The sequence below is a fragment of the Lagopus muta genome, chromosome 10, assembly GCF_023343835.1.
Source record: "Lagopus muta isolate bLagMut1 chromosome 10, bLagMut1 primary, whole genome shotgun sequence".
NCBI lineage: Eukaryota > Metazoa > Chordata > Aves > Galliformes > Phasianidae > Lagopus > Lagopus muta.
The window spans coordinates 7,124,057-7,143,390 of NC_064442.1; the positions used below are offsets into that span (position 1 = coordinate 7,124,057).

The 19,334-nt window shown below is 46.6% G+C and overlaps 1 protein-coding gene across 14 annotated transcripts in view; it reads right to left on the minus strand.

Annotated features, from left to right (window-relative positions):
- The window catches only part of NTRK3 (neurotrophic receptor tyrosine kinase 3), a 177,980-nt gene that overhangs the window by 140,732 nt on the left and 17,914 nt on the right, over nt 1–19,334 (minus strand). For all 14 annotated transcript variants that reach the window (XM_048956263.1, XM_048956265.1, XM_048956264.1 and 11 more), the window contains 2 exons: nt 11,715–11,789; nt 10,785–10,856 (listed from right to left, as the gene is read on the minus strand). In XM_048956263.1, coding sequence (XP_048812220.1) covers nt 10,785–10,856; nt 11,715–11,743 — 101 coding nt within the window. In that variant the 5' untranslated portion in view covers nt 11,744–11,789. The remainder of the gene's footprint in view (nt 1–10,784; nt 10,857–11,714; nt 11,790–19,334) is intronic.

The following is a 19,334-nucleotide window of genomic DNA, read 5'->3' on the forward strand; positions in this document are numbered from 1 at the left end:
TCTGGTTCGGCATTTGGTACAGACGGGAAGTGGACAGCAGATGTGGGTAATATCATCCTCTGTGCTTCAAGATGGATCGAAGGAGGGGGATCTGGCCCTCCTGTTGTTGTTGCATGCTGTTTACACAGCTCTTCTCCGAAGACATCTGGGCTCCCAGAGGACTCGAGGAAAGGTTAAAAAGCGAGGTCAGCCCTGCAGTTGCTTTCCCTTTGCCTGCCAGCTTCCCTGCAGGGCAGAGTTCAGCAGCATCCACAAAGCATGCCAATCTCCCACTTAAGGAAGAGAAAATTAATCTGCAACAGGCAAGAACCCTACCCTACAGCTGTCCTTTCACAGCTGAGATATCCTCAGAGATGCTTTGCATCAGTCTTTCTTCTTCTTGCCCAACCTGGAGTCATTTTAGGTCCATTACATCTGGAATAACCGCACACTGGGCTTTTCTCCTGCTTTGATACCCAGCAATGATACTGGAGAGTGGTGCTGATTGAGAACAAGGCTTGCCAGCTGACAGCTCCAGCAAGAGGCTGGCTTTACCCTGCTTGTTTGCTTCAAATTGCATGTTTCTTCCAGATAGGAACAGAAAACAGCTGGGGAATGCCTCCCACTCGCAGGTTTCCAGCAGGACCAAGCAAACCAGACAGCTGCATAAAAAAAAAATCACCCCTGCTGAGCTGAGGCACAGTGCAAGGAAACAGCATGGGATGGAAAGTACCTTAAGGGACATTTCCTAGCATCTCCATACACACAGGGGCACCAGACTGCAGATACACATCCTCCCAGAATTCCACTGCATCTCTCATGTTTTCTACGCTGAAACTCCAGGCAGGATGGCACCCCATGGATACAGGATCTGGGCAGTGTGCACACAAGAGTCCCAACTTCATCACGTTAAATGCAGAGCCCTGGGATGGGGCCTTGTTCTCCCTTCCCCTCCCCAATGAGGGCCGTACTCTCAGCTGTTGCAAGGCTCTTGCATCAAGTTTATATTAAAAATAGTTCTCCCACGCATGCATTTAATTGAATGCCCAGAAATCAATGAGCCCTGAATAATCTCACACACTGCTCTTGCAGGGGTTAGCAAAGGGAACAGTAACAGCTATGCCTGAGCACTGATTTGTCTGCCTTGGGGAGCTGCCAGAGGCACAGAGAGTCTGGGACAGTGATGAGAAATCTGCAAGCAGAGGCTCTGAAGAAAAGAAGGGTACAAGGATGTATATACATACATACATACATATATATACACACACACACACACACACACACGCCTATATCTCCCAGCAACAGCAAAACAACAGGGCATTAGGCAGACTAAGCTCTCAGCAGACACTGCTAAATGGTTTCCAATTAATTAACTGATTACATGATAGAACAGAAGGGGATTCAAGTGAGTGCTGTTGACCTTTAAGAATAATTAATATCATCAGGATCGCAAAACTCGTCCAAGAAAAATAATTAGGAAGACTCTAATATTGCTTCCAAAGCCATGTCAAAGGATGAGAGGAAGGTTCTGGTTAATATAGCAGCCCTGTTCCCAAGTTTTTTCTAGCAAACCCATATTTCCTTTCCACTTACTTTCCACGCAACTCACACATACGCTTCTTCCCTACCCCAATCAACCCTCCTTCTCCTCTTCAGACCCATTTTCCCCATGACATTTTGTACAGCTCACTCCCAGTTCCACATGGAAACTGTATGGGAAAAGGGCTGGAAAGCCTGTGAGCTTCCTAAGGAAGGTTGCATGAATACATTGCAAGGGAGGCTGCACAAGCAGCCATCATCCCTTGCAGAAGCGTGAAAAAGCCACAGCCCTGGAATGAAACCCACCTTTTCAGCAAACAAGTTTCCTCTACAGCTTATTACTGTTGCAACTTCTGTGGCTTGACACTTCACTAAATTATAGATAAAAGGAAAAGCAGTCTTCCTAGGCTCAGAAAAGGAAGCTGCTGCCACAGAGCTGTGTTTATACCAGCTAATGAAAAGAAAGCCTGCCATTAGCCCACAGCACCCAGCCCACATCCCTGCTGAGCCCAGCAGAGCTTGGGATCAAGCAGCTGGACAAACAGATGACCTTTAAGGTTCCTTCCAACCCAAGCTATTTTATGATTCTATGACACCCACCCCGAGGGACCAGATCTGTGGGGCACATGTGGGGAAGAGAAGGCAGAGCTGGGATCGCGCAGCACCTCCAGAGGGACTGCACTCCACCAAAGGGAACGCACTCCACCAAAGGGAACGCACTGTCAGCCAGTAGAGCTGGCAGCTGACACCTCCCGCGCATCACAGAGGCTCCTGGCCTCAGCAGGAGGTGATGCTGATGTGTTCCAGCTATGCCTCATCAAATGGCAAGATAAACACTCAACCTGGGAGACAGACAACATCAAGCAGAGAGCCAGCTCACAGCTCTCCCCAAGGATCCGTAGGGATGGGGAGCAGAGAGGCAGCAGCACCTAGGGGCACACCTGAGCATGGGGTTTGGAGCAGAGATGTGCCTGTTTGCAGCAGTTGAGCACACACAGGGGAGTACTGTTCTGAGCACAGAGTTGCCTACAGCTACTAAAGGCAGCCAGGGTCCAGCAAATCCTGCTCACTGCAATCCTCACTCATAACCAGAAGCAGAAACATGTTTTGTCCCTAGCAATTAGTTCTGTCAAAAAATTCACAGGAACATCTGAACAAAGGGGCTGCATATTTCCTGTTCTTCCCAAAACATAAAAAAAGAGTTGTACATAAAAAAAAAGTTTATTTCTTCTACCTTTTATCTCCAAACCTTGGTCACTGTCAGGAGTATTTTCCAAACGAAAAGCATAATCACCATGAAGTGCAGAGTGCTTCAAATTGTAGCAGGCATTCCTTCATTATTCCAAGATAGCAAATTACTCACAATTACCAACAAGCACAAATGGATTCAACAAATGTTTAACCAAGCTTCATGAGCTGCTGTTTCATTGAGGTCAGATGGCAGTTCTCCTAGTGAACTCCTCATGTGAGAAACCCACAGACAGCTGCCGGGAAGCAGTGATGCAGGGTAGCAGTGCTGCAGGATGACTCCATTCCTGCTGCAGAACAAAGCCAGTGCCAGGAGCCACTGCAGTTCAGAAAGTTTATATTGCATCTGTCAAACAGACATCTCAGAAGATTTGCTTCATACAGAGGGAAAGATGGAAGATTGAAAGCGCTGCTGGCAGTGAAACCAGACAGGTCATTCCTCAGGTGATCTCAAACCTTATGGCTAGACACAGCTTGCACCTGCAGCCAGGTGCGAGCAAGAGGCAGGAAAAACGCAAGGCTTCAGCACAAGTAAGGAGGCATGCTGCAAGCAGGAAATGCCTGTGCTGCAGTCAGTGGCTGGGGCTGCTTGGAAGCTGGAAAGCCCAGCTGCAAGCAGAGAAAACAGGAGGGTTGGAGGCAGGGAGGCCTGAAAACCTGGAAGTTGGGAGACTGAGGAGCTCGGTGAGCGGGACAGAGGCCGGAGGGAGAAGCGCCGCAGGACGGCCGGGAGCGGCCCTGTCCGTGGTGCTGAACGGCGGCGCGTCGCTCGCTGCGCGGCAGGGAGAAGGGGGCACCGGGCACGCCGTGATTCAGGCTGATGATCGGACCTGTCCTCTCCGATCACCATAGCACCTCGAAAACAAAGACTCGTGCCCCTACTCGCAGCCTTATAAACATCTCAGTGCCTTGCATCTGATAATTCAGAATTCATCCTACTACAGATGGAGAGTTTGGGTGAGACACTTTCCCCTCCTCCCCTACATTTTCCTAATAAAATTTTATAATTCTAATAAAACACACAACTGCTTAACTCATGACATTTAAATTATTGCCTAGTCACACACTATCGTGGATTAATATCTCATCGTTCCTACCCTGACGTATCTTATTACTCAAATAACATATGATTTGAATGTTTCCATTTTTCTGCCCTGGTATTACTGACTGTACATCAAAAAAAAGGAAAATCATCCCTGGAACTGTATTGTTAGTAAACCAATATCAAGAAAAAGTTGAGATAATGCATGTGGTCACTTAACTTTCACTCATCCCACCATGACTGCTCACTTCCCCAGCAGCTTTCCATGAGGCTTCCATGCTCTCAGGTCCCATCTGGGAAGTTCCTTCTCCCTGTGCAGTAGCTCTTACACTGGCACAGGCAGACAAGACACACCTTATACCACAACTAATCTACTGAGCCACAGGTTTTGGAGAGCAACTAAAAGGAACAGCCAGAGGATATTTCTGGAATATCTCCAATATGAAGCGATCCCAAGAGCCTAGAAACAAAATCTGGTCATAGACAGTTCCCTATCTCCTGGAATCAGCTCATCCTGCGCTGCTGGTGTTCTCTTCTGAGAGGCTGAAAGATATGGTCAGGTTTTAACCAGCTACACAACATCTTCAGGACAGCACCTGATATTAGGCCTCTCTTTGAAGGGCAGCTCACAAAATATCTATGAGGTCACTGTTGTTGCACCTGTAATATGTAGTCCTTGAGAGTGAGCACCCCCAAGCAGTTTTTGTTTATTAAGAAAAGGGAAAAATGGGACTGGAAAGGCAACTGTTGCTCTGGAAAAGAGCAGCAGTTTCCTCTTTCACATGTATTCCAAAAAACAATTGATCAATCTTCAGAAAGCAAAATAAATCCCCATAGTCACTCAGTACAGCTACAAACATCTCAACATTTCAAAGGAAGGAAGGAGAGAGAAAGCCATACTAGAATCCTAAGAATCCAGGTACCAGAGGAATAGGCACGACATAAGAATGTGATCAGGCTACAAATACTTGTGATAATATTTGTATTATTACAGCTCGTCTTACATTGCAACCACATCCCACAATTCAATGCCAAATATCACTAGAAACCATACCAGGAGTTACACTGCAAATAAATCAAATAAAAGGAGAGAAAACAAGTGTTGTTGTTCCAGGTTTTCAGGTGGGGAATCAAGGCAGAACAGGTCTTGCTCCAAGGTGCAAAGTGCTCAAGTTAGAAAGTTTCTGTCTCAAGCCCCATCGGAGTACATAGTGCATAAAATCACTGCTCCACCTCTTATTACAATACAAAAAAACCTTCTCCTGAGCTGAGTGAAGCAGCCTGCAGTCAGAAATCCTACACCCAGCCCTCCATATACAAGTCAAATGATTTTGACCCAGCCTGAAGGAAAGCCACAGTCCTGTAGGAAACTGGAATCTCCTTTAGCCTTGCTCATGATGGCTGGTAAAACACAGAACCCACCTTTGCTGCTGAAGGAAAACAAACAGCTGCAGTTAGCTGCTTGTCTGTTATCCAAGGTAAGGACTTGGAATAAACATCCCACCAAACCACTGCTGTCAGTTAGCATATCAGCAAGGACCTGCTCTGCGCTGGCATCCAGGGAACAGAACAGATAGGTCAGAGCAGGAAAGTTTATGGAGAAAGAGACATTGCTGCTGTTTATTTTGGTGGCTGCGCTCTAAGTGTGCCCATCATTTTACAGAACAACTAGAGAGACAGGGGAAAATGCCTCCTAAGTAAATCACAGCACAGAGGCTCACTATTAGAAGGTGGTGGGGTGGTAACTTCTTTAGAGTACAAGCATGAATCAAACTGTACCCAAAATGCCTGCTTGATTAGAAATAACGAAGAACATTCACCTAATGGCAGTGAAAGACTATTTAATTTTTCTCCTATTGTTATTTTTTTGTCCTGTAGTCATAGGAAAATTCAACTCCCATTTAGCTCTTTGCAAATGCAAAGTAAGACACATTGAACTACCAAGGAGGTGGTCTAGTTCAGCACATTACTTCATACTCAGTGAGCTAAGAGCTCTCATCTGCTGTGCCCCAGCTTATGCACAGGACTTGTCAGACTGCACTAGCTCAGGAGTACAGAAAGGAAAACATAAGCAATTAACACATGACAGTTTGGATTAGGAGGAGGCTGCCAAGATGGATATGAGAGCAGCGCAGCGATGAAAGGACAAGACGTGGAGAAATCATCAAGAAGAGAGAGAAAGGGTAATAGCACATCCGGGATGGAGCAAGGGACTGCAGGCAGACACAGGGCGTGGAGCTGTTTACAGGAGGAGAGAGCAAGAGAGAACATTTAACTCTGCCTTATATACACAGGTGGCTCTTTTAGAGCAAGGCAATAGATCATTAAACACGAAGGACAGGAAAATGACCCTCAAGCCATGACTGAGAGACCGATGCTGTACTTGCAGTAATTCAAAGTCTGATATTTTGTTTACTTCTTTATTTATTATGAGATCTTGATCAATCTCCCAGATGCACAGAGCAAAGAAGGTGAACTTTGCCAGCCTTGCAAAGCTGTTGCCCTCAGCCCTTGTAATCATGCCAGCCTCAGCTGCTGGAGGGCTTCAAGTGCTGTCCCAGAACAGCACTGAAAAGAATCATAGAATCACAAGGCTGGAAATGACCTGCAAGATCTAGTCCAACTACCCTCCCATTACCATTCCTACCACAAGCTACTAAACCATATCTCATAGCTCCTCATCCAGACACGGGCACACAATCTCACCAACTCTGAGCTACTTGGCTATCTCAGTTTCCAGGTGACACAGCCCAGTTTCCTCCTTGTCAAAGACTAAAGCCACAACGTGCCTCTGGGAACTCCCACGTCAAAGCTGCAGGCTACTTCCAACACCAGAGTACCAGTTCTATGACACCATAGAGTCACTTGAGTTGGAAGGGACCTTTAAAGGCCACATAGTCCAAATCCCCTGCAATGAACAATGATGCCACACAGCTGTCAGGAGCCTAATAGGGCACCCAAGCCAACTGCACCCTCCAAGCTATACAACCAACAGTACAGGTCCTAGGGTACCGCAGGTTAACCACTCTGTGGGTTTACCTATAGGAGCAGTCCCATTTATCAGCTAGCTCACACTTCACCAGTCAGAGGAGGTCCATGCAGCACCCATCAGTTTATCCTCAAGCCTCAATTTTATAGCAAGAACACTGATAGGATCATACAGATATAAAAATCATATAGAACAGAAAGCGGCCTGCCCATACAGTACTCAAAAACCAGTTGCACTCAGCATAAAGCACTCCTGAAGCCTATGACTTTTCCCAAAGACTCCATCCTTAAGATGCTTGGGTGAAAAACAGAGGAAAAAAGCTTCATCCTCAGCCCCATTCCTGCTCTGGCAGGCAGTGCTGCTCTTTGATAGGAGCTGTGTCTCGGCCAGCCCACAAACCCATTTAGAGCACATATAAACATCCAGAAGACACTTTAAGAAGAGCCTCTAAACGCAGGCAGAAATGGCAATTATTAATTTTCTAAATAGAAATCTGACTACTTAAGCCTTATTTAAAAGTGTGCCTGTCTCTATAATTACACAGCCTTAATTTGTTTTCTTTCCTCCACAATAAATAAGGTGCGCACAATTACCCTCTGCAAACACAGTGCCTCCTGACTGGCTGGCCCAGTATGCAGCTGCTCAGGAAAACATTTAGAGGGAATTACAGTCTCTTAAGTACCTGTTTCCCAGTACAGGGAGACTCAGACACCGCAGAAGTCAATTTGTCTAGCCCTAGGCACAATCTGCTGGAACTCTCCTCTCCCACATCCATAGCTCTACCACCCCAGCTGTGAGCAGCAGGCTGGACACATTGCCTGGAAGCAATCAGGTCTTGTCCTCTCCTGCACACTGATTCCAGTGCTGGGTTTTCCTGGTGACTTCTCAGTACCTAAGTAAGGATTGTGATTGTGTTGCATTCCTTCCTACAGGGCACTACAACAACCTCTCTGCACTGTTTCTCTGACTATTTTCATGACAGTTATATGAAAAAGATCCTCATGACTTGTAATTCCCTATCAAGTTGAATTAAATTGGCCAGAGCATTTCAGTATTACCAAGAGAAGAACAGGCATGGTAAGAGCACAAAAGACGTTTTCCTCAATAAGCTCAAAACACAGTGACATAAATATGTATTCAGATGGTTTACGTGTCTCAAGTTTAGGCACCATATCATCCTAAAGCCTTCTTGACTATGTCAAGCCAAAGACTGAGGTTTTGTGTCATCACTACACATTTCTACAGTCTTCTACCCCAATTTACCCAGATCTGAGCAGTCAGGACAAAGATTTTCTACAACCTATAAGTGCAGCTTCTCACATGCTACACATGGTGCTCCCCACAGCCATTTCCCTATTAGCCAAGGGACAGCGAAAGCTGCACAGAAATGGGAGCAGGAAGCTGCCAGTGCAACTTCGCACAGAGATAAAGAAGACTTCCAGAGTGAGCATGCAGAAAGACTCTGGATGACATTCAGTTTAGATCAGGCTTACATCCATCCTCTTCAACACAGAGTCAGTACTACTTTTAGAAGAAATCAGTGGCCCAAGATCCACAATGGGAAAGGGGATGGAATTTAAATGAACACACCAAACCTCATCCAGAACCATTCTTTTAAACCCCTACAAACCTGAACTCCTGCAATTAGAGCTAAGTGATCTGCTTATGATTGCACAGCTGGGGTCTGAAGACAAGCGCATGCAGTAAGGAGCAGCCAGAAATAGAAGCTGATAGGAGAAGGCAGAGCTATCTGGTCCATCCGAGATGAGGAAGCTTTGATGAAAGACATTGGGGAAAAAGTCACTTCAGAGGGAGGCTGGGATCCAACCCAGAACAGGGAGGGGTGGGGAAAAAAGCAATTGAGTCCCTGTCATTTGTATACAAGCTTCATGTGGAAAAGTGCCTGCTGCTTTTCAGATCCAGCTTGCAGCACCCCACGAGGGTTATCCTTATTCAGGCTGTGAAGTCTCTATGTTAGAGATGTGCAGCCTGTATCTCAGCTCCACCTGCAATCATCCAAACCCACACAGCTCACCCATCAGCCTTAAGTCCACTGTCCTGCAACACATTCAGCTGCTGCCAGCTCTACCATGAGGGGATTGAGATGGTATCCCTTGCTCTTGTCAGCTACTGTACCCACTTAAAGCAGTCCAAGACTCACAGCAGAGTGATATTTCCATTAATCCTTTTATCCCTGGCACCTATGTGTAGTGGCTTCAGAAAATGTCAGGCTCTCAGCAAGCTGAGCTCTCCAAGAAGCAGCAGCTACAAAGATGTTCTGATGTGCTGGCATAGCCCCATGAGCACACAGTGGAACCCAATTGGCACTGTGTCTCTAAGCCTGGGCAGCATCCATGCTCTTGTGCCAGAATTGGACAGTCCCAGGAGAAAGAAGCCAGCACCATGACACAAGAGTTCAAGGAAGCAGATTTCCCTGCAAGACCCAGCTCCGCATCCCTACGGATGAGAATCTGCCACCAGGAGCAGCCACGTTGAAAGCATTCACACACCATGGACACACCACTGGAACACACTGCTGGGTGTGCTCAACAGCATCAAATCCCACCAGCAAACATCAACCAAATAATGCACTTCCTTGCCTCAAGCTTCAAACGGCAAGGAAAGAAAGACATTAAGAACATGATCAATCTTACATGGCCCAAGCAGTAAACAAACACATATTTCATCACAACATACCAACCTCAGCTTTTGACACAAGATGAATACGTTGGGTTCCCCCCCCCCATCTCAAAAGTAATCTCAAAAGACAAAAAAAGCCCTGAACATTTTTCAAGAAAGCAGTAACAATTGTATGTGTACATGTTAATGGCACACTCAGATTCAAAGTGAGCATATTTCCTTCTACACTCCTATGATAACCAAACTAATTTCATCAGGAACCAAATGCTATGTATGTAATAGATAAAAAATGAATAAACTGCAACAGCACAATTGACAAACTACATTAGAAAAAAGTCAGTTGGGAGAGGTATTTCAGAAAGAACATTTCCCAGTGACAAACAACTACACAAAATACAAAACAAATGCTACAAATCAAAATAATAAAGCATGAAAATCCCTGTGGTCAGTGTTAAGGAGGTTATATTATAACAAGATACGCACTTTTAAAACTCAGAAAGGCCTCATGTTTGTTCATAATGCCCTTAACTGTTCATGCCCTTTGGTACTGCACATCTCCTATTTAGGAAGTACTTCACCGTCACTTAGCAACTGTAACTGGTTTTCCAAAAAGGAAGCTTCTGGGGTTTTCAGTTCAAATAATCTCTGAGCATACATCAAAAGACAAATAGATACAACCTGCAGAACTGGATATATCTCCCTCCACCAGTAGCATTCCATCTCAATGGCCACCTGCACCCAGAGTCAAATGGCTGTGCTCTACAGCCATTTTTCCCCATAGAAAAAGCTACTGGCATTGGTTTCTAAAACACAGGGATGCTCTCCATCCAGCTCACCAGCTCAAACCCAAAGTTGCACACTTCTCACCAACTTTTGTTTTTTCTTCTTTTAACCTGTGCCAGAGCCAACAAGGCTTTATCTTGGACACAGTTGCTTTGATAACACATTTCAAACCCATGAACACTTTCCATAACTTGCGCAGTACTTCAGCTTTTGTTCAATGCCTCGGGAAGGAGAATAGATATCCAGTAAAGAAATCCCTTAACCTCAAGCATAGGCGAGCTCTTTGGGACACCATACCCAATGGTTAATGATGCCCAGGGAGCTGAGCACTCAAACAATATCTCACAACACCACTACTCCAGCCCTACCCCATGCCCACCAATGGGCCAGCTCACAAAGCCACTCATTAGGAGATCTGACAGTCATGTGCCTCAGGATTTGCATAACGAGATGGCCACCTCTCAACCCTTTCCCCTTCAGCATCCCCCCTCCCTGGTGCCACACTCTGTGACCAAAGTCTTGCTGGGGGAGCAGAGGGCACAGACAGCAGCTGGCTGCACTCACATGTAGCGCAGATGAGGGTTCTTCGCAAAGGCGCGAGGTTGGATATTTCGTAGTCCTGAGTTCCTGATTGTCCTGGAAAGAGAATGAAAAGGCAGCAATGAAGTCCATGTTGAAGACTGCTCTAAAGCCCTGTGCTGAGCACAGACACAGCACAGTAGCAGACAGTACACAGGAGCCCTCCAGTCCCTAAGGAGGGACATCTCACCCCAGACAACCCCCTCAAGTGCAGAGGAAATCAGGCTTTTCAGCTTCAGCTGACACCAGCAGCACAGGCTCAGCACGCAGCAGCTGCTGGGCTGCAAACAACAGTATGCCCCTTCACTGTTTGCTTTGACAAGATGAGAACTGCATCAGTCGGCATGCAAGATGGGTGTTTAGCATGCAGTTTGTTGGGGTTCAGATACCCAGGTGGTACCCAGCCTTCCCAAGCACCAAGAAAACTACTTTCAGGCAAAGGGCCTCAGTTTCTCTGTGATGCACAAGGTCAAGCTCTTCGGAAACCAGGAGGGCTGCACAGGGAGATGTCATTTCCTAATTGTGCAGCACTACCACGACAACAACCAAACTAAATGAGAACCAACAGCCCAACATTGAAGGATTGGCAGAGACAGCTGGAAATCCACACTGTGGGACTGAAATGAGTCAGAACAATGCACAAGCCCAGCACCAGAACAGCGGGGGAGAGGAGAGGTCAGGGCTGATGTGTGTTGACAGAGCTGTCACGAGCTAGCAATCTTCCTTCTCCCAGATCCAGTAAAGACCAGAAAGCACTTCATCTCCATTTTGTGAAGTTTCATAACAAAACACTGCAGAGCCAGCAGCTTAAATAGGCTCCAAATGCCACAGCGCAGAGAAAGAGGGAACCATTTGCTTAGGAAGCAAGGGACTGCCCAGTGCACTTCTCCTCCCCGACATGCAAGACATACTCACAGCCTCTGGAGTCCCGTGTACAGCTCCATGTCTACAGCATTCAGCGTCTGCAAGTTCTTCCAGTTCTCTATGTGTCTGTGAAAGAGAAGGAAAGGCTCAGCTATGGCACATCCAGATGGCTCTGCCCATTCAGAGGACAGCAGACATGTTCACCTTTGCTCTAGCTCAAACCTTCAACGTGCAGAAGGTCTGCAAATTGAATGTACTCTGGCTTCAGACATATCCCCAGATACATGTGGTATGCATCATGCTGCCAAAACAAGCAGCTTCCCATGCTGCTTTTTATTCTGTGTTCCCTGCACTCCAGGGTAAAAAAACACCACCACCAACATGGTTTTACCCACAATTTTCAGGGTAGGAAATGCAACCGATCCATTGTACACCGTTGGTAAAGTCATTGCTTCTCTCCACGCACATCAGTGAAACAATGCCACTCAAAAGGAGTGAAAGTAAATAAAACTTCTCAACAAAAATATGGGGCCTGAAAAGGGGAGGAAAGGAAAAATGGCAATGTATTTATCCATTCTCTTACTGTAGTGGACAACAGGGTGCTGGTCCTTGCTAGCTGGAAGCGCTGCTGGCAGCAGAGTGCCAAACTCAGTTTGGAAGCCATGCCTTTATTATAAATTCCTCTGTCACCTGGGGCACTCTAGCAGGTATGTTACGGGGAACAGAAAACAGAAATAGATCTGTCACCATGGGATTGTTACTCAGTAAATATTAGAGCTGGGGGAAGGTGACAGATCAACAGCCCCAGAGGACGGGGTCCCCTGTTATCAGGAGCACAGGAGCGATGCTGGCAGCAGCATGGCCACAGGCCCCTAACAAGCTGCAATGCTGTGCAGTTGGGAGGAAGCTTGGTTTTCACCAGCCAGGTAGTCCTTGGTGAGTCAAGGCTTTCTCCCAGACCAAACTCACATTCCTTCCAGCAGAAAGCACATTTCTAAGAGAACCTTGCTGCACAGCAAGTAAATGTGGTCCTCTACCAGAGCGATCCCAGAGGATGTAAATCTGTCCAGTTCCCTTAGACAAGGCATAAAAGAAGTGCAGCCTCCAAGTTCAGGAGCACATGCTCCCAAGCTCACATTTGCCCTGATACCATCATTGGCTTCGTTCTCAGCCCTGGGCAGAGAAACATTTCCATGTTATGGAGGGTTGGGGTGATGGGCCAACGCTAAGAACCATCACCTCTGAGTATAGGACATCACATGGTGGAACAGAGGGTGATTAAGGGGAATAGGGACCCTTCAGCCACTCCTGGAGCAGTCACAGAGATCATACATTCCTTCTCAGAACATAGTGGGTGCTAGAGAAGCATTTGCACAAGAATAGATGAACAAGCACAACAGAATCTGGACTTAAACTACATCCCAAATACCATCCATATAAAGAAGAAATGTAAAAATCCAAATTCTGGATTAAACTTAAACCCTGAACATGTTTCTCTGCTATCACCATCCAAATCCAATAAGAGCAACAGCTCAAGAGTCAACTCAGTGAGCGTCCCATCCCTGAAGGTGCTCAAGGCCAGGTTGGATGGGGCCCTGGGTAGTCTGAGCTGGTGGGGAACAACCAGACCATGGCAGGGGGTTGGAGCTTAATGATCTTTAAAGGTTTCTTCCAACTCAAGTCATTCTATTCTAACCCATGAAAATTTCACATCCTAGGGCACAAGACTACAGGACTGTGTGCCTTTTGCAGGGCTACAAATATGACTCCTACAACTCAAAGAAGAGGCTCCTCCAAGAAAAGAAGAGGCAGGAAGGGGATGACTTGGGTTTACCACTAGGGCATGCTGGAGCTGAGCACTGATAAAGGGCAGAGATGGAGCAGCCCTGAGCCAGGGCTGGGAAGGAGGTGGCAGCCAGATTGGCTCTTGTTTTATTGATTGTGGTTGCTAAAATAAAATAGTCAAGGTTATTTTTGACCCGACACTCAAAGCCACATGCAGCATATGGGAGGTAGGAAGAGACCTGGGCTTGTTCCCAATGACAAACACAGGCTTGCTGGTGACTGGGGTCTTGGTGGGAGCTGTAAATCTGACAGAACTACAAACATCTTGGCCTGCTCTGGACTCAAAATGAAAAGTCTCTCTCATTCCACAAAATGCTGCACTATAACTATGGAAGTGGATGAAGTACATAATGCCAGTACAGACCTGCACTGGACAGAATGGCTACTGCCCTCTGAGCAGTTCAATCCCTCCACGAGTGACATTGTACCAAGCTGCAAAGAAGCCTTCAGAATCCATGCTCCAGCCTCCCAAAGGCAGCCCAGGATTTTCCAGAGTCAAACACGCTTTGGTTTGTTATTTACATACGCACACAACACCCATATAGGGAGTGACAAGGGAGGTGGAAATCAATACACACACATAGAATAATCCCATGACACAGCAGCTGTTTTACATAGAGTGCAACAGAGGGTGACAGCATCATCTTGAATTAGGTGCACAGTTCAGCAAGCAAATTTGAGTCCTTGTAGCTACACAGATGCTTCCCTTCACAAGGGGTCCCAGAAAGTTGTTTTCATATATATCTATACACACACGCTTTTTCAACTTAGCAGGAGTCACTCCCTAGCTCCTCAAAGTGGTGAATCAGACTTTGTTGACAGGCACCCCAAAGATACACCCAGAAATCCATTTTCTTTTGTTCCCTATAGCTTTTGAAAGAGTAGCGTAACCTTTAAGAAGTGGATTCAGGCAAATCCAGCCAGCACAAAATAAACAGAAATGCATCTTACTCTGAAAGTTCAAGGAGTCAAGCTGTGACTGCAAAATTGGCAGCAGTTGCACAGGAAAGCAAACCAACCAAAGAAACTTCATTCCTAGAACTTCAGTCTCTCTTCATGTCCTTCAGCCTCTCAAGTTAGGTCCTCCTCTTTTTCTTCCATGGCTTTGCTTGCCCTTGAAAGACTACATCTTTTCCATTTCCACCCAAAATGGAACCTTGCCCATCTCTGTCTCAGATTGTTAACCTGGCAGAACACATCTGCAGGGCCCACACCAAGAAGAGATGGGACAACTCCCAGCCCTGCCCCATTCTCTGCAATCAGACTTTTTAGGTATCAGTTACAGCCCATAGGTTACTCCCTCCTCCCTACAAACTCCTCTAAATAAATATTCCTGAGGCATCCCTCAGTTATTACTAAGGTAAGCCCCTCTTCTGCAAGATGCAATAGCTTCAATAACACTATACTCCACAAATCCTGAACTGTGCACCATATATACATCCACCTAGACTCATTGCCAGCTTTAATATCAGCGCCACATGAGATGAATCACTAACAAAGATAGAGGGGGAGGCAAAGGGGAAAAGGGTTATTTGTTTTAAATACTCCCTTCCTTCTTTACCTCTTGTCTATTAGGCAAGTCCTGGTCAAGTCCAGGTCTCCCTGCAATGTAAAGCTGCCATTTACAGACCAAACTGTCCTGCTTAGGAGTAGCTGGGGCTTTTTCTTCCAAATTTGTACTGAAAAGCTGCACTGGAGCCCTGCTCTTCTCATTTCTTACAACACACGCACACTTCGTATTTGTCTTGAGTCAAAATTATCCTTGCTTAAACAGCTTTTTTCCTTTCCTGCTATTTACTCCTCCTTCCTTTACAAGGAAGTCAGACCCACCCAGCAATCATTTATAAATTACACAAGGTCAGCTCTCCCAAGGCAGCATGTCTGTACCGTGCAGTGAAGAGCAAGGCAAATTGAACCAAATGCCTTTAGAGATAGAAACTCAAGACACAGAAGTGATGCAGATACATTCTCAGACAGAGCCTTGGTGGCAAGGTTGTTTCACTTCTGGCTTCAGACCCAGTACACAACTGGATCTTCAGTGACCTTCGCAATAAGAACCACTATGATAGTCACTGTAATAGAAAACTGCTCCACTTTCTTCACTGACCTATTTAAGTCCTTCTTATCTTCCATAAGGGTGACCAGAAACATGCAGCAGTCTCCAGGAGGACTCAGTTTACAGAGGCAGCTCCCCACTGGTACTCACAATGCCTTGGCTTTCAGCCCAAGATCATAGCATCCTTATCACAGCTGTATCAGCACTTGTCCTCACCTGCAATCCAGCACTGCACCAAGCACGTCTACCCACCAGGTCATTCACAACTGACATGACTTCCTAGCTGACAGCAAAAGCCCATAGAACTCCCATATGTGCACTACTAGGATTTGTTTTTTGGCCCTTCCTCTCTGTGCCCCCACAGCCCCTGCACTGAGCCAGCAGCAAAGCCCACAAGCCAGCTCCTGCCTTTTGAGCCAATGCCTTCATGAAGGCAGGAGCCAACTTCACCTTCAAGCAACCTCTTCCAACATATTTCACCACTTTTTCTCCTATAGCCAGCTCTTCACCTCCAACACTGCACTATTCCCCATGTAACACAATCATATTAACCTCTCACCATAAAGCCATCTCTTTGCTTAGGAAATTAGTTCCAGGTATAAAGTTATCCAGACAAAAGCTATCTTCAGGAGGACAGGCCTGCATCATATCTCAGCTTCCACTTACGACAGCACAAAGCCATCTTTGCCAGCTCCACAGCTCCCAGGCACTGTGTGAAACCAGTGGCTTTTCCCCTGTTTTGCTGACAGACCAGAGATCTCATTGGCTATATGGTCACCCATTGGCAGGCTTTAACTTTCGGCTGGTCTCCAGACATGCCAACAGCCTGACCCACTTGTTGGAAGCACAGCAGTGCCCACCATCCCACAGCAATTCCCATCATTCTGCCAGAGATGTCTGACAACACAGGTTGGTGTCACCTCCTTGACACCACACAGCAAGCCCACACAGCCCTATGCACTCCTCTTCCAGCCCAGGGCCAGCTCAACAAGGGAGATGAAAACATCCACAAATATTTAAACACAACCAGGCTTATTTTATCCCACGTGAATGAGGCAGGGGTGAAAAGCAGCAGCTTATGCCAATTTACTGAGTGATTAGCTTGAGGCTACTTAATGTCTCTGACCTTCCTTCACCCTCCTTATATGACAAGGATAATATTTATCTAATCTCCCTCAGCTTCTCAAGTGCTGTGGTAAATAGCTAAAAAAAGGCACTTGATGAACACCAAGTACTACGCAGCATGCCTACACGTGTGCTACCCAAATCTACATCCAGCCCAGACTGAAGGAGGATGACTTTCCATCAGGATGCCATCGGCTCCAATCTGACAGAGCAGATGGCACATCTTCAGAGCCATGCTGCACAAGTGCCACGTTGGGCTGCTAGGGACATGGGAGAAGAAAATGTTTGGTCAGCACTCTCAAAAATATGGTTTGAGTTGTTAGTGGTCCTGGGTGGAGCCTGCAGTTGGGCTCAATGATCCCTGTGGGCCCCAACCAATTCAGGATGCGCACTCATTGGAAAAGCAAGCAAACTATTAGACTCCTTGCTCTTATAGGGCAATGGGAAAATTGATTTGTCATCCAGGAACATTACACCTCGCCATGCAGATAGAAGCATTAGCTTTCAATTACCTGATATGTTTAGCATTATAAACAAACCACTTGGCACGCCAGCACTAGACCATGAAAATATGAATGTGACAGTAGGAAGAACAGAGAGAAGTCACCTATTGACTACTGAGCCCTGCCTCCTCCAGGCAGAGGTGGAGGAGCAGACAGCAAGCCCTGGAGGCTGGGAAAGCACAATGTCCCCAACATCACCCCACAAACCCTGAGCGCAAACCCTGCGCTCTGGGGCTGGCAGCCCCTTTTATTCACAGGGCTGGGGAAGCCATAAGGAAATCAGCCATTTTTCACAGTATTATAAGGCACTTATCACATACATTTAATAACCAGAGGCATGAAGGACTTGATTCCCTCAATATGGAAGTTATAAAATTGAATTGGTAACTGAGCATTAAAGGCAAGTGCAGCTGAATGAAGACTTATGAGGGCAATATTTTCCTTATTTGAAGCGTGGGCTTCCCCTTCCCAAGCACACATGGAAAAGTCACCCAGCAGCAGATAACTTTACATCATTAAGGATAATTTGAGGTCAGTGAGAGAAAGGGTGGGGACGCAAGCAAATCCAGCTTTATAGAATTAATTATTAGCGTAACCCCACAGTGTAATTGCAATTCGTCAAGGTAATGATCATGAAACACACCACTGCAACACAGCTCCCTGTGTGCTAGCAGATCTGCTCCTCTTGCCAGGGCCACATAGGGTACTTGTTGCTGGGGAAGATGCTCCCAGTCACCTTCCTGTGGGTTCAACCATTGTCAGCTTGGGCATCCAACCCAACAAATCAAACTGAGCTCTTCCAGAAGGGCTGGGCAAAAGAAAAAGCCCTCCATTCCTATCCCAAGTTGGACTCAATGATCCTGACGGGTCCTCTCCATCTTGGGATATTCCTTATCCCAAGGGAGCCTCCACATCCTTGCCCAGCTCTGGCTGGTGACTTAAGGAGTGGACAAAATCCCTAGCAGGGACAATGTTTCAGCGTTACTGAAGGACAGCAGGCTGCCCAGACCCAGAATGGACAGATTGCTGCAGAACGTGGGAAGCAATATGTTCCCATTATCTCACACTACATCCAAGGCTTTTCAGTGCAGGAAGAGTTATGCCCAGTCACCTGCTTTTAGAAAGGAAGAAATAGGTGCAAATGGGACAGCAGAGCTGAAGGAGCACTGCAGGCAGCAGGGCAATTGCCTTCAACAAACATCCTGCTTGATCTCTCATCACTGTTACATCTCAGCTAGCGCTCAAGAACTGAGATGTCTCAGATCCCCACGATGCTGAAGAACCTCATTAACCTCCTGTTAACAACTGCAACCACAAACAAGCATGCCCAATTGCAACACAGCCATCTGGGACGAGAGGGCAATCCAAGGGGAGAGGGACCATTCCTCCAGGTATCTTACAGGGAGCATAAACCTTGAGATGAGAGAGCATCCTTTGCTTTATGGGGTGCAGGAGACCAAGCAGACTCCCCTTTGTGCAGCAGCTGATTCCCTGTGCACTCTCCAGGTCAAAGGAAAGGATGCTTTTACCCATGGGAACTCACATGCAGCGAGAGCTGGAAGCACGGAGTATTTTGTGGCCTTTAAAGATCAAACAGTATTCTGTAGACCAGGGTGCTACTTCCTCAAAATCAGCTCCCGTAATCACATTCTGCCTTATTAAACCCTCCTTGCAGCTTCAAACTAGAGGTGAGATTCCCCTCACACTCCACAGGTCTGCAGCTGTTGAGAAATTAAAGACACACAAATAAAGTCATGAAGAGTTGCCAAACTCCGCTCCAGCTTCATGCCTCTCTTAGACAGCATGGTGCCCATACACATCAGCAAAGGAAGGGAATGGAGCCCAGGTGTGTGATCACCACATTCAACCTGACAGGAGTAATCCTTAGCACTGTGCCTCCAAGCATCCTCTCCTGCCCAGAGCTCTGTGCTTGTCCCGTTCCATCCAAACCCGCTGCCACTCCCAGCTCTGCTCTCTGTTGCACACCCCCACAAACCCACAGGCACGCTTCCCAAAAGCAAAAGCTCTACAGGAGTTTAAATTTGGCAGCTTTTACATCCACACCAGCTTCATCCCAAACACTGTTTAAATTTAGCCACGTGCACTGGGGCCATGCAGCGGACACTTCTCTTCTGTTTGCAT